This window comes from Nanorana parkeri, unplaced genomic scaffold, assembly GCF_000935625.1.
Source record: "Nanorana parkeri isolate BGI_ZX_2015 unplaced genomic scaffold, ASM93562v1 scaffold924, whole genome shotgun sequence".
NCBI classification, from domain to species: Eukaryota; Metazoa; Chordata; class Amphibia; order Anura; family Dicroglossidae; genus Nanorana; species Nanorana parkeri.
This window is the reverse complement of record NW_017307192.1, coordinates 120,377-133,497: the sequence shown is the minus strand read 5'-3', so window position 1 is coordinate 133,497 and position 13,121 is coordinate 120,377. Positions and strand designations below refer to the sequence as shown.

Sequence of the window (13,121 nt, the reverse complement as noted above, 5' to 3'; positions counted from 1 at the left end):
TCCCCTTCCCATCAGCGTGGATGGACAGAGGAGTGGCAGAGCGTTGCGCTGCTAGAGCGAGGCTCTGCAGAGACTGCACTGACAGGGTGAACAGGTTCTGCAAGGACATTTTGTAATAAACAAATCCTGTATACCGAGGGATGCAGCCCTCTCACTGCTCTTATTTTGACTGTGGGGTGAATGATTAGCGCTACAGGCCTCTGTCTTGCTGGGTCCTCGGCGTAGCTACGGATGCAGCAAGAGAGAAGGCCAGGGCCACCGCTTAGCACATACACGTCCTGCACTGGAGTATTGGGAGACCAGTGGCTGAGAAAAAGACTATAGTGTGTCTGATAGTTGCCTCAATATCACTGGAACAACTCGTGACTCTGTGACCTGTTAGATGAAGCAAGCCACAGCCCGATGTGTATATTAGGCCTGTGAAAGGGCAGCTGAGTTCCCCCCCCCCCCCCAATTCAGCAACTGAAATCGCTAGGTGCCTTGGATTTCTTTAACTTTAATGATCACATGGATCAAGCATGCCACAAGTGAAGGCAGAACTGGTCTCATTGTTATGGAGGACCAGGCATCTAGCGATTATTCAGGAGGAGGTATACAAAATGGAAGCCTCTATTCTTTGTCAGGCGTCACTTATAGATATCAGTGTAGCCAGCTCAGTGGCCTGTCTGGATGGCTGACAGGCAACACAAGCCAAGGAGGCAACTCTTATTGCCAGGGTAGGCAACCTCAGCACTCTAGCTGTAATGGAACTACAACTCCCATGAGGCATTGCAAGTCTCTTACACCCACAGGCATGACTCCAGGGGCTGAAGCATGATCACCACAGCTGAAGGGCCGGTGTTCTATCGAAAGTTCGAACTTATCGAGTTCTCCAACTGCCTGACTTCCGGTTTAGTTAGAACTAAGAGGTTTGGCGAAGAAAGCTCTTCTGTACGAGAGACAGCCGCGGCATTGCCCTATACACATACAGCACAGCAATGAAGTATTAAAATGAGCTAAGATCACACTAATCCAGATCGTTATAAATCTCGGGTTCCCACTCAAGCGGCGGCCATATTGAGTGGGGCACCGGAGATTAATAACGTGCTGGATTAGTGTGATCCTAGTTCATTGTAATCATTGCTGTGATGTATGTGTATAGGGCAATGCCGCGGCTGTCGCTTGTGCAGAAGAGCTTTCTTCGCCAAACCTCTTAGTTCTAACTAAACCGGAAGTCAGGCAGTTGGAGAACTCGATAAGTTTGAACTTTCGATAGAACACCGGGGTTACCTACCCTTGCTGTTGTATGGCCACCAGGGCTGCAGTGCGGCTGCCTCCCTCTGTGTGATCAATCAAGGGACTATTGCTGCTGAGGAATGAATTATTACAAAGGTGATCAGGCGTCGGGCTGGTTTGGGTAAATGTGTGTAGCCGTTTGGGTCATAGCACTTATTATTGCCGCAACACTTTAATATTGAAAGACGTAAGCTGGCCATACGCTCAGTTTTCTCTCATTCAGCTCCGCAGGCCGAACAAAACAAAACTCGATTTCCCCATCCACATAAACAGCATGGATGAGAGAATCCCCCTCCCCACCCCCAGCCTGGCTATTGTAATCTGAGAGCAGTGGGTGCGAGCTGATCCGCCGCAGTCGCTGTTTGGATGAGATTTTTTCGACCCGCTCCCTTTGACAAAAGTCAGTCGAAAAATAGACTTTTGTGGACTGGAGGGGAGCCGACCCGGCCACACACACACTGCTCGGGTGTCATCCAAGTCAGCAGGACTCTGAAATTCCACCCATGTATGGCCAGATTTATAGTCTAAATCTCAGCAAACTGTACAAAGCACTTCCAGTTTTTCTGTAGGAATTGAAATCAATTGTTTAAAGTGGAACTACAACCTCCAATCCCTGGCAGTCTAGGAAGGCGCCATCTTGGCCTCTATTTGGATTGCAGTTGGTGGGGCTTAATGGAACTACAACCTCCAATCCCTGGCAGTCTAGGAAGGCGCCATCTTGGCCTCTATTTGGATTGCAGTTGGTGGGGCTTAATGGAAGTACAACCTCCAATCTCTGACAGTCTAGGAAGGTGCCATCTTGGCTTCTATTTGGATTGCAGTTGGTGGGGCTTAATGGAAGTACAACCTCCAATCTCTGACAGTCTAGGAAGGTGCCATCTTGGCTTCTATTTGGATTGCAGTTGGTGGGGCTTAATGGAACTACAACCTCCAATCCCTGGCAGTCTAGGAAGGCGTCATCTTGGCCTCTATTTGGATTGCAGTTGGTGGGGCTTAATGGAACTACAACCTCCAATCCCTGGCAGTCTAGGAAGGCGCCATCTTGGCCTCTATTTAGATTACATGGGCAGCACTATGGTAACTGCAATCCGCTATGACACCAGCCATTGGAGGGCTTGAAAGTTCAGTTGGGAGCTGAAACGAGCACTTTGGCATCCTTGACAGTTGTCATGCCTTAAAAGTAACTGTATTGGCAGTGATGAAATTGATGGGTAAAGTTCCTCTTGAAGGGCCGGTTCACACTGGTGTAAATAGTTGCACGCCGCAAAAACCGCCCGATACCTCTGCAACCAGAAGTGACCGACGTTGTGTACAATGAGTGTCCAAGGCCGCTCAGGCATCCCTGTTCACATGTAAACGCTCAGACGTGCGAGTATATACGTAGAGCCGCAGCCTGTCATTCATTTGTACCGGTAGCTGCTGTACACGACACCTGTCGCCCCCGGGTGCAAAAGTATTGGCCGGTTTTCTCATTGCATGGGCGTTCATGCCTGTGTGGTGCATGGGCGTTCATGCCTGTGTGGTGCATGGGCGTTCATGCCTGTGTGGTGCATGGGCGTTCATGCCTGTGCGTTCATGCCTGTGTCGTGCATGGGCCCTTAAGGTAACCATACATACTGCAAGCAGTCCAAGAGTAGTTTTTATTTTACTCTGGAGTTCAGCTTTGAAAAAGTATTATACTCTCCTCCCCTCCGGCCATGTGGCGTCTGTGAGTTCCCTCACTGGTGCTGACATCTTTGGTCATCTTGATTGGCTGTGCCAGAATGGGGCCAAGAATATGAATGCACTTTGTGTCAGAGTGCACTGATCCTTTTATTGTGATGGTGACATTTAGAAAGCACTTTTTGCAGCCCATCCTGATTAGATCTTGATTGATCAGATGGAGGGCTGACTTGGTTGCACTTTGGCCCCAACTATAGAGACTTCCACTGCTGACCCTCTTCTAAAAATGCTGATTGCACAGCTGACTTTATTACTGACCTGCATTGAGCATGCTGCAAGTGAAGGCAGAACGGATCCTCTTGTTCTGATCGTCACTAAAGCCGGTATGAGCAGAAGAGACGGTCATCTGCCATTTCTCTCTCATTCAGCAAATGGAAATACTGGACGTCTTTGGCTTTATTACCGCCCAGGATGAAGCATGCTGCAACTAGTAGAAGTGGTCACCTTGTTATGGATCGCTCACTCAGCAGGAGGCCATCTTCAGAAGGAGATTTAGAAATGGCAGTCTCTGTTTTTCTTTGCAGATATCGGGGTAACCAATCAGTGCCTGGTCTAGATGGCTGTCAGCTCTCTCTTTGGCTTGTGCTGTCTGCCATTCTGCTTCTTCCTTCTTAGACCAAGCCTGGAAGAGCTCGACCACATCAGGGGTAGGCAGCCCTTGCACATCAGGGGTAGGCAGCCCTTGCACATCAGGGGTAGGCAGCCCAAAGCATGACTCCCTGGTAGCCATCATGCCCCCCTGGGAGCCATGCTTTGTAGGTGCCAGTGCTTCAGGGCACTTGTAATTCCACAACAGCTTAGTGCCGAGGTTGCCTATCCCTTGCCGAGTCAGTGGGCTGGCTTGGTGAATAGTGCAGCCGTCTTCTTCATAGCACTTCTCTTAATGCCTAAACACTAAAAAACGAAATCCCAGTAACCCTAGAAATGACTTTTCCTGTAGTGATTGAAATTGCTTGCTGCGAGTAGTCTGAGAGCCGGTCTGTAGATAATGGCACGCACACACACGTTCGCTCGCTCGTTCTGGATCAGATCAGCCTTTAGGAACTCTTAAATTCCCAGATTTCAGGAACCCCGGGCTAAGAAAAGTTATACAAGTAACAAAACAACAAAGAATGTCACGTACTCCGAGTATGTTGAAGAGAGATGTCACCCGCACGCAAGTTCCATATCAGTGCAAATCCATTTTATTGATAAGTTGTCACGCAAATGACATGGGCTTTTCGGGGGCCGCTCAGGGTCCCCTTCATCAGGCTCAGAGATCTTCCATTGATAAAGAATTTTCATGTTGCTGACCTCCTCTATTGAAGTTTTATTGTGAGCGGTGCCAGCTGCAGCCATTACGAGTACCTGTTACTTTTGGGATATCCGGTAAGGAGTGCTGCAAGACATATGGACTCTGTACTTGGAGTATCTGACACCCACGGCAGATCAATTTTTTTTTTCTAACCCCCCATACACTGGTGGTCAGTAAAAGTGCCCTTTTATTATATTGGTGGGAGTGGATAAGGCTCCCTTACATTAGCCGCCAGTAGGATGAATGCCCTTAGTATAAGAGACCTGCCACCTGTGTGGGCACAGGAGATGGGAACCCTCTGCAGCTCGAGGAGCCTTCGGGTTTCCTGGAACCTTGGATGACAATGGCTGTTGCTGGATTTCTCATCTGATCAGTTTTGGTTGTGTCTACACACAGCTGATTTGGTGTAGCAGATATTCCCTGTAGGAATAGAATTGGCCACACGCAGTAGTTCAGCTTAGCTGTAGGTGGATTATATAAATGGAGATGTTGCCGGCACAGCTGAGGGTATCATAAGCTGCTTTTGATTGTAGATGCAAAAAAATGATCGTGGCGTTGTCTTAGATGTTAGTAAAAATCAACGTTACTGAAGTCAAAGGCAGCTTGTAGGCTTTTTAGTATATTATAAAAGGCTAGTCACCTTATTTTGGGTTTATCTGATGCTAAAGCTGGCTGCCGAGGTATTATTAGTAGCAGGAAAGGGCACCACGCTCAAGGCAAGTCCTGCCTGGGACTTCCCCTCCTGACGCATTCACCCTCGGATGGATTTGATGGTGGAGATCACCTCTATGAATAGGCCCGTCCTAGAATTCAATGCATCAGTAGGAAGATCCCAGGCAGAGGTTTTTATGTGGACGTCAAGAACAATAAAGTTTTATTGAAAGGTTTAGATGATCGGTGTGCGGCTGGTCTTTTGCAGTCCAGGTTGTATTGGGGGGGGGGGGAGGAACCCCCCCCCCCCTTACTTTTCCTCTCAAAATCTGAAATAAGGTGAAGCATCCCAACATACAGACAGACCATAGTTTGCATGAGGAAAGGTACCTGGCAAACTTTGATTGCTGTGCTCCCATGGAGAAACTTCCTCCCCCCGTGCCACTGATGACTGCCAGACAGAACAGGAAGTCAGGGTTACCTCCCCTAGGGCAACATGACCAGCAATACATACCTGACAGGTTTTTCCCATTCATCTCGATCCAGCCCTGGAAAAAAAAAAGGCTTGGGTTTTGGGATGACTACTGGCTCAACCAACAACAAGATGGCTGCCTTTGTGCAGACAGAACACTTGAAGTATGGCACTTATTGACAGAGAAGCTTCTGAAGATTGAACTCTGCTCGGCAGCCTTTGTGTTGTTGCTGTGATAGGAATGTGTAGTAGAAAGTCATATTTCATAGAACGGGTTTCCTTTACTTATGACACTTCTGGTGGCAGAGACGCGGACAGGATTGAGGCAACTATTCAGTCACGAGCTGATTTATGAGAGCTGTAGATATACATGTATTTTATTTTATTGGAAAACATAAAAACAACAAAAAAAAGACAAATACTCTTGTCCGGCACTTGTTGGCTCAGAGGTGGTTTAGAAGTCTGTGTTGACAGCAATGAATTCTGGGTATTTTACTGTTTGCCAAATGAGTGTATAGTGGAAACTGCAGAAAATAAAAATGAATTGTTTGTTACTCGGTGTTGTCACGCGGGGGGAGGGGCCGGCCGGGTCATCGCTTTGCTTTTCCCACGAGTGTGTCCGCGGTGAGAGATCAGAACTCCGGATTCCCGGCAGCCGAGGAGTTCATTGCACCGGTTTCCCCGCTCTGTGCTGGAAGACGACGTCGTTGATTCCCTCCCTGTTCCGCGCTATTTCTATGGCATAGAACTGGATCCGGGTCGCTGGAAGACAAGGAGAGGAAAGCAGGTTTACTGGGGGCCAGGGACCTCCGTCCTGCTAAAAAAATCATTGGGATGTTTAACGCTTAATTCCAGGAATATGGGGGGTGGAGAAGGTGCTACCCTTGCACGGGGCTTTATATAGTGGGGTTTAACCCTTTTTTTTTTTTTTTACCCCAGCAGCCAGTGCTCACCTCTTCTCTCCAATGCCTGGAGGAGAAATTATGTCGCATCCCTTTTCCTCCTATCACAGAAGGCCTTGTATTCTTTGAGAAAAATAGAAGGCCTTCTGTGACTGGGCAAGGGGGGATGGGGTGACTGGAGCACTTCAATGCTCGAGCTGCAGCACCCAGATTAGATTGGCGTTCTGTGAATGGGGGAGGGGCGACGAGGATACGACTGGAACACTTCAATGCTTGAGTTGCATCCCTCACTCCCTGCAGCACCCAGAAGACTGGCGTTCTGTGAATGGGCTGGCATGCTGCAAGGTAAGATTTGCAGCAGCCCTCTGCACCTAATACAGCTTTCTAATGATAATTTACATACCCAGCGCAGTGTGTAGATCAGGGGTAGCCAAACTGCAGCCCTCCAGTTGTGATGAAACTACAAGTCCCATTAGGCATTACAAGTCTCTGACAGCCACAGGCATGGCCTACCGAGGCAGATGCGTGATAGTAATTGTAGTTTCCCCACAGCTGGAGGGCCAAAGTTTGGCTTTAGGCATCATAAAATAATATACATCTTGAGTGTTAGGTGTGAGAAGAAGGCGTGGATCAGCACAGGACAAAGGGCTACATGTACCCGGTCCCCTGGGCAATTCAGCAACTATTTTTAATTGGTCACTTCTCCTTTAAGTGATTGGAAATCCAGTCTAATGCGGATCTGCTGTATAGAATGTGGACGCGTTAAATCAACGTCTCACATCTCTTGGCTCCTCCCCCCTCAGCACCTTTTATGAACAATTCATGTTACATGTGACAAGTGTACTTTAGCCATTTCCTGAGAAACATGTCCAGGTCCTGTGAACAATTCCTATTTCAATGTCACGGCCTGATGGATGGGGACACGTGCCCTTTACAGAGATCCACGTTGTCCCTACCCCCATGGGTTATACCCCAGCATTTCTAATCAGTGCCTTACGTCTTTCATGTTGGATACTGTATACCCGTCTCAGGAACCGGTACGAAGGTTCTCCAACTTCCTTTGTGCCATAGATTTCTATAGGGGAAGTTGAATTTGCTATGATTGAATTGAAGGGTTCTTGCTTCGGGTGACACTTCCACCTACATGTTGCTGTGGAGTCTAAACCAGGAGGTACAAACTACAAATACCTTCATACTTCTGTCGGTGGGAGTCATTCCTGTGCCTGTCAGAGTCTTGCAATGCCTCTTGGGAATTGTAGTTCCACCACAGCTGGAGGGCCGAGGTTGCCTACCCCTGGTCTAAACTATCCAGATTTCTATTTGCTGCTCTTCAAAACTTTACACGCAGCTGATCTTCAATACTAGCACCAGGCGAGTCCTACGGTGGCATACGCTGTAGCAGCACCACATGTCATTGCCTAATCCTACGTGGTTACATACAGCGATATATGATCATGGAGCTCGCTGCATAGGACCTACTTTAAGGCTCCGGTACAAGTCTAAAATCCAGCTCCTACGTGATGCGCAAGGCTTATAAAGTAAACTTGTGGGAGGGTTTCTGCAGCAGAGGAAGCGCCATCAATCCAGAAAGCAGTGGGCGGGACTTGGTGCTGATTGACAAGCTACAGGCTGAGCCGATAACCACACCCCCTGCAACATGCCCCACCGCAGTGCAAACAGGCATAGCCTACATGAGAGTGACAACCCTGCTCTGAATTCAGGGACAGTGCAGCATCGTTGCCACCCCAGCACAGGAATCTGCGTTCGGTGGACTTCACTGGCAGGATAAACAGGTATTTGGGGGACTAAGTGAAGCTGTAAATGCTGCATCACATAATTGTAAGTTATATGCATCAGGGGTCATTCCAAATCATCTGTATGGGCTAGGCCAGAGGTAGGCAACCTCAACACTGCAGCTGTCCTGAAACTACAAATCCCAATATGTCTCTGGAATTCATGTCTGTGGCTGACAAGAGTCTTGCAATGCCTCATGGGACTTGTAGTTCCACAACAGCTGGAGTGCTGAGGTTGCTTACCTCTGATCTAGGCCTTCCATGTACCCAGACTCCCAATATATAATAAAGGATTAGAATGTCCCTTCATCGGTCGCAGAGTGCGTCCTCTCCACTCACCGAAGATGGTGTTCTCCTCCGTGTACTCTCTGCTGCTGTCCATCCTTACCAGAGTCCCGTAGTTAAAGTCTTCTACTTCATTCTCAAACTTCATGCAGAACGGCCGCCATTTCTGCCAAAGAGAAGGTGGGAGGACGGCCGTGAGGGAAAGGAAAGGGAGGACGGCCGTGAGGGAAAGGAAAGGGAGGACGGCCGTGAGAGAAAGGAAAGGGAGGACGGCCGTGAGAGAAAGGAAAGGGAGGACGGCCGTGAGAGAAAGGAAAGGGAGGACGGCCGTGAGAGAAAAGGAAGGACGGCCATGAGAGAAAAGGAAGGACAGCCATGAGAGAAAAGGAAGGACAGCCATGAGAGAAAAGGAAGGACAGCCATGAGAGAAAAGGAAGGACAGCCATGAGAGAAAAGGAAGGACGACGGCCATGAGAGAAAGGAAGGACGACGGCCATGAGAGAAAGGAAGGACGACGGCCATGAGAGAAAGGAAGGACGACGGCCATGAGAGAAAGGAAAGAAAGGCCATGAGAGAGGACAGCCATGAGAGAAAGGAAAGAAAGAAAGAAGGCCATGAGAGAAAGGAAAGGAGGACGGCCATGAGAGAGGACAACCTGCCCCCAGATCAGAGCGTCTGGCCGCGTCCGATGGGGGTCACATGTTACCTCTTTGGCTGCTGGAGATTTCAGGTCTTCTGGATCCAGAACATCAATGCGGAGCTCAGGAAAGTCTCCTCGGAATGCTGTATAGATGACATCGTCCATCCGCGTCAGTTTCAGGTGCCGAGGCTCCACGGAGGATATGAGCTGAGGGGGGAAGAGACGTTTTACTGGAAGAAGCCGGCACTGCATGCAGGTTATCTGGGCAAGGTCCTTAAAGACACAGTCCACCTTCCGCAGAAATGTCATAAATGCATCTACATCAAATAACAAATGTGTCTATTACAATTTGCAGTGAAGCCTGCAGAGCATTGCGACCGCGATCAGTGTGTGGCGGGTGCACTGCACAGACCCCTGTATTGTTGGCCTGCGGGCCCAGGTCTGTCAAGGTCCTTAAAAGGCACAGGCAACCTTTTCCACAACCTAAACCCACATAAAATAACAAATGCATTTAATATATTTTTGCAGCTGCGAGAAGTATAACGCACAGGATCCAGCGTTGTTTACCCCCCCAGGTTCGTACAGGGGTATGGGGCTGAAGGAAGTAATGAATTACACATGTGGTGACGCTACAACACACGCTCCCTTGTGATATGTGAATCTCTCTGCAGGGGTAGCAGATGAAACAGATCCTGTGAATGACGGAGTCACACAAAGAGTTTAATTGTGCGTACACACACACACACACACACTATACTGTGCAAATGTTTTGGTCATGTGTGCTGTAATGCTGTAAAGTAAATGTTTCAGATATAAAAGTGTTAATAGTTGTTTTTTTGGGGGTTTTTTTTAAACAAATGAAAGACAAATCCAATCAATATTTGGGGAGACTCCCCCCCCCTTAGCCTTCTTCTATGTACACTTGCACACAGGGGTTGAAGGAACTCGTCAGGTTGATTGGAGAACTCGGCTCAGATCTTCTGGGGATGTCGGCTGCCTCAAATCCTTCCGTCTCTTCATGTCATCCCAGACAGACTCCATGGTGGTGAGATCCGGGCTCTTTGGAGGACTAAACCATCACTTCCAGGACTTCTTTTTCTTCTTAATGACACTGGCTGTATGTTTGGGGTCGTTGTCCTGCTGCAGATTTGGGGCCAATCACACGCCTCCCCGATGGTATGGCATTAAGGATACATATCTGCTTGTATTTCTCAGCATTGAGGACACCATTGGGACCACATCTCCAGAAATGTAGCCCTAGACTTGCCAGGAACCTCCACCATGCTTCACAGTTGCTGCAGATACTCATTATTGTACCGCTCTCCAGCCCTTCACCAAACTGCTTCCTGTTACAGCCAAATGTTTCACATTTTGACTCACCAGCCCACAGCACCTGCTGCCATTTTTCTGCACCCCACTTCCTGTTTTCATCCATAGTTGAGTCGCTTAGCCTTGTTTCCACGTCTTGGCTTTTTGTGTGCAATTCTTCCATGAAGACCACTTCTGGCCAGACTTCTCCGGACAGTAGATGGGTGTACCCGGGTCCCGCTGGTTTCCACCCGTTTGGTGCTGATGGCACTGCTGGACATCTTCTGATGTGGAAGAGAAGCATGATGTGTCTTCATCTGCTGCATTGAGTTTCCTGCGCCTACGGTCCTCAACGTTGCCCGTTTCTTTGCGCTTCTTCAAAAGAGCTTAAACAGCTCATCATGAAACCCCCGGGTCTGCCCTGAAATCTTTGCCTGGGACAGACCTTGCTCATGCTGTATAAGTACCTTGGGGGAGATTTATCAAAACTGGAGCAGACAGAAACTGGAGCAGGTGCCCATGGCAACCAATCAGCTTCTCTCTTCAGTTAAGAATTGAAAATGAGAGAGAAGCTGATTGGTTGCCATGGGCAACGGCTCCAGATTTTGATCAATTCCCCTCCTTGTGTCTTGTTGCTGTGCTCAGTCTTGCCATGGTGTATGACCTGAAACTGTCTTCCACAACCTGGCCTTAGTAGCAGAGTTTGGCTGATCCTCACCCAGGTTTAAGCCTCCCACACGGCCGTCTCGGTTTCAGTTGACGACGGAGCTTCAACCTACCTCTGGAATTGATGACCATGGGCACCGGCTCAGTAGAACTGGTTCATTATACACCTGACTCCGCCTAATCCTACAAAACCCCTGACTGTGTCCAAGTGTAAGCACTGTGCTGGTCTGAGGCTGTAGGGTAGTCACAGCAAAGATTGATTGGATTTCTCTTCTGTTCACTCATTTTGCATTTTGATAAATATAAATTATTTAAGCACTTTGTTTTCAGAAAGACTTCTCACTTCACAGCAGTGCGTCCCCGCTGCCACAACCAAGATGGCCGACGACAATAAACCTCAATGCCGGTGGCCCTTTTGGTTATGGTAGTGGGGACACACTGCGCATGCACAAGATGGCTACAGGCAATGAGGTTTGTCGGCAGCCATCTTTTTTGGTGGTATATGGCTCCGATCGACAAGCATCATCACCTGCAAGGGTGATGACGCTCGTCTTCTGGTGCCGTGTCCGTACACTCCCCGTACGGACACTTGTGCATTGTCTGTAAGGCACGTGCATGGACACGGCAACAGACAAGCGTAGAGTGCCAACGCTTGCCGCCAGGGCGCCTTTTTTGTTTTGCAATTCTATATCAATATATATCGAATAAAGGGCTGGTGTTAGGGGCCGAAAAACGTGTGCGTGCGTGTCTACCAAGTTGCATTAGGAGTAAACTAGCTCCACCCCTGAGGAACCCCAACCTTCTCCCCCCAGCCTACATTTCATATTGCACCACCCTTCTAATATTCTTCATTGCTGCGCCCCCCTAGCCCATACTTACATTGAAGTACACCTCTGCATGCTGATAGGCCTTCATGGCCCAAACCATCTCCACGTTTGGCTGCAGAAATAAAAAGCGACAGTCAGACACGGGAGACACTCACAGACCGACCATGTACAGAGTGTTCATATCTGGAGAAAACGGCTTTCATATTGTCCAATCTTGATTGGCCGGGTCAGGGTGACGTAACTCGCTTGCAATATACATGGAAGCTACTTCATCCCGGCACAGAGTCCTGCCGGCACTGTACACTGAGTTGTGCAGCACAGAATAGTAAAATATCACATTATGGCCACTAGATGGAGCTGAGGAGCATAGGGAATAAATAGTAAAATATCACATTATGGCCACTAGATGGAGCTGAGGAGCATAGGGAATAAATAGTAAAATACCACATTGTGGCCACTAGATGGAGCCGAGGAGCATAGGAAATAAATAGTAAAATACCACATTGTGGCCACTAGATGGAGCTGAGGAGCATAGGGAATAAATAGTAAAATACCACATTGTGGCCACTAGATGGAGCTGAGGAGCAAAGGGAATAAATAGTAAAATATCACATTTTATTTTTAAAAACATGAGTCGATTACCTGATAACTCTGTTTCCAGGAATCTTCCAGGACAGCCATCGAGATATAGGCTCCGCCTGCCTGCAACAGGAAACACATCAACCACATTAAATAAATAGACTCCTCCTTCCATCCCAAGTCAGTAACCTCTAGGACCGAAGGCTACCCCATGCACAAAAGTATCCCCTCCTTCATCCAACCTCGGATGCCACCTGGATACACACCAAGGGCGGGGACTGGCTGTCCTGGAAGATTCCTGGAAACAGAGTTATCAGGTAATCAACTCATGTTTTCCCCAGTCATCTTCCAGGACAGCCATCGAGAGGATCAGTGAGGACAAATCTTATCTCCTAGGGCGGGACCACAGCCTGCAGGACTTTCCTGCCAAACTTGTTGAGTCATAAGGTCCAGCCTGTAGTGCCTGACGAATGTCTGGAAGCTGGACCACGTGGCTGCTCTGCAGATCTGCCCAGGACGTAGCCCATGCTCGAGTCGAGTGTGCCGTGAGCGAACCTGGCAGCACCAAGCCCTGTGCTTTGTAGGTGTCAGTTATGGCCATTTGAATCCACCTGGCAATAGTGCTTTTACTGGCCCTGTTCCCCCTAGTGGGGCCCCCAAACGTAACAAAGAGGCGGGACGACTGCCGCCAAGGTTTTGTGACTTGG

General features: G+C 48.6%; 1 protein-coding gene across 1 annotated transcript in view; it reads right to left on the bottom strand.

Moving 5' to 3' along the window:
• Positions 1-6,076: 6,076 nt before the first annotated feature.
• The window catches only part of PBDC1 (polysaccharide biosynthesis domain containing 1), an 11,996-nt gene continuing 4,951 nt past the window's right edge, over positions 6,077-13,121 (bottom strand). The window contains exons 3-6 of the mRNA XM_018566210.1: positions 11,888-11,947; positions 9,101-9,241; positions 8,449-8,560; positions 6,077-6,176 (exon numbers count right to left, since the gene is read on the bottom strand). Of these exons, the coding sequence (XP_018421712.1) occupies positions 6,079-6,176; positions 8,449-8,560; positions 9,101-9,241; positions 11,888-11,947 (411 nt within the window). The 3' untranslated portion in view covers positions 6,077-6,078. The remainder of the gene's footprint in view (positions 6,177-8,448; positions 8,561-9,100; positions 9,242-11,887; positions 11,948-13,121) is intronic.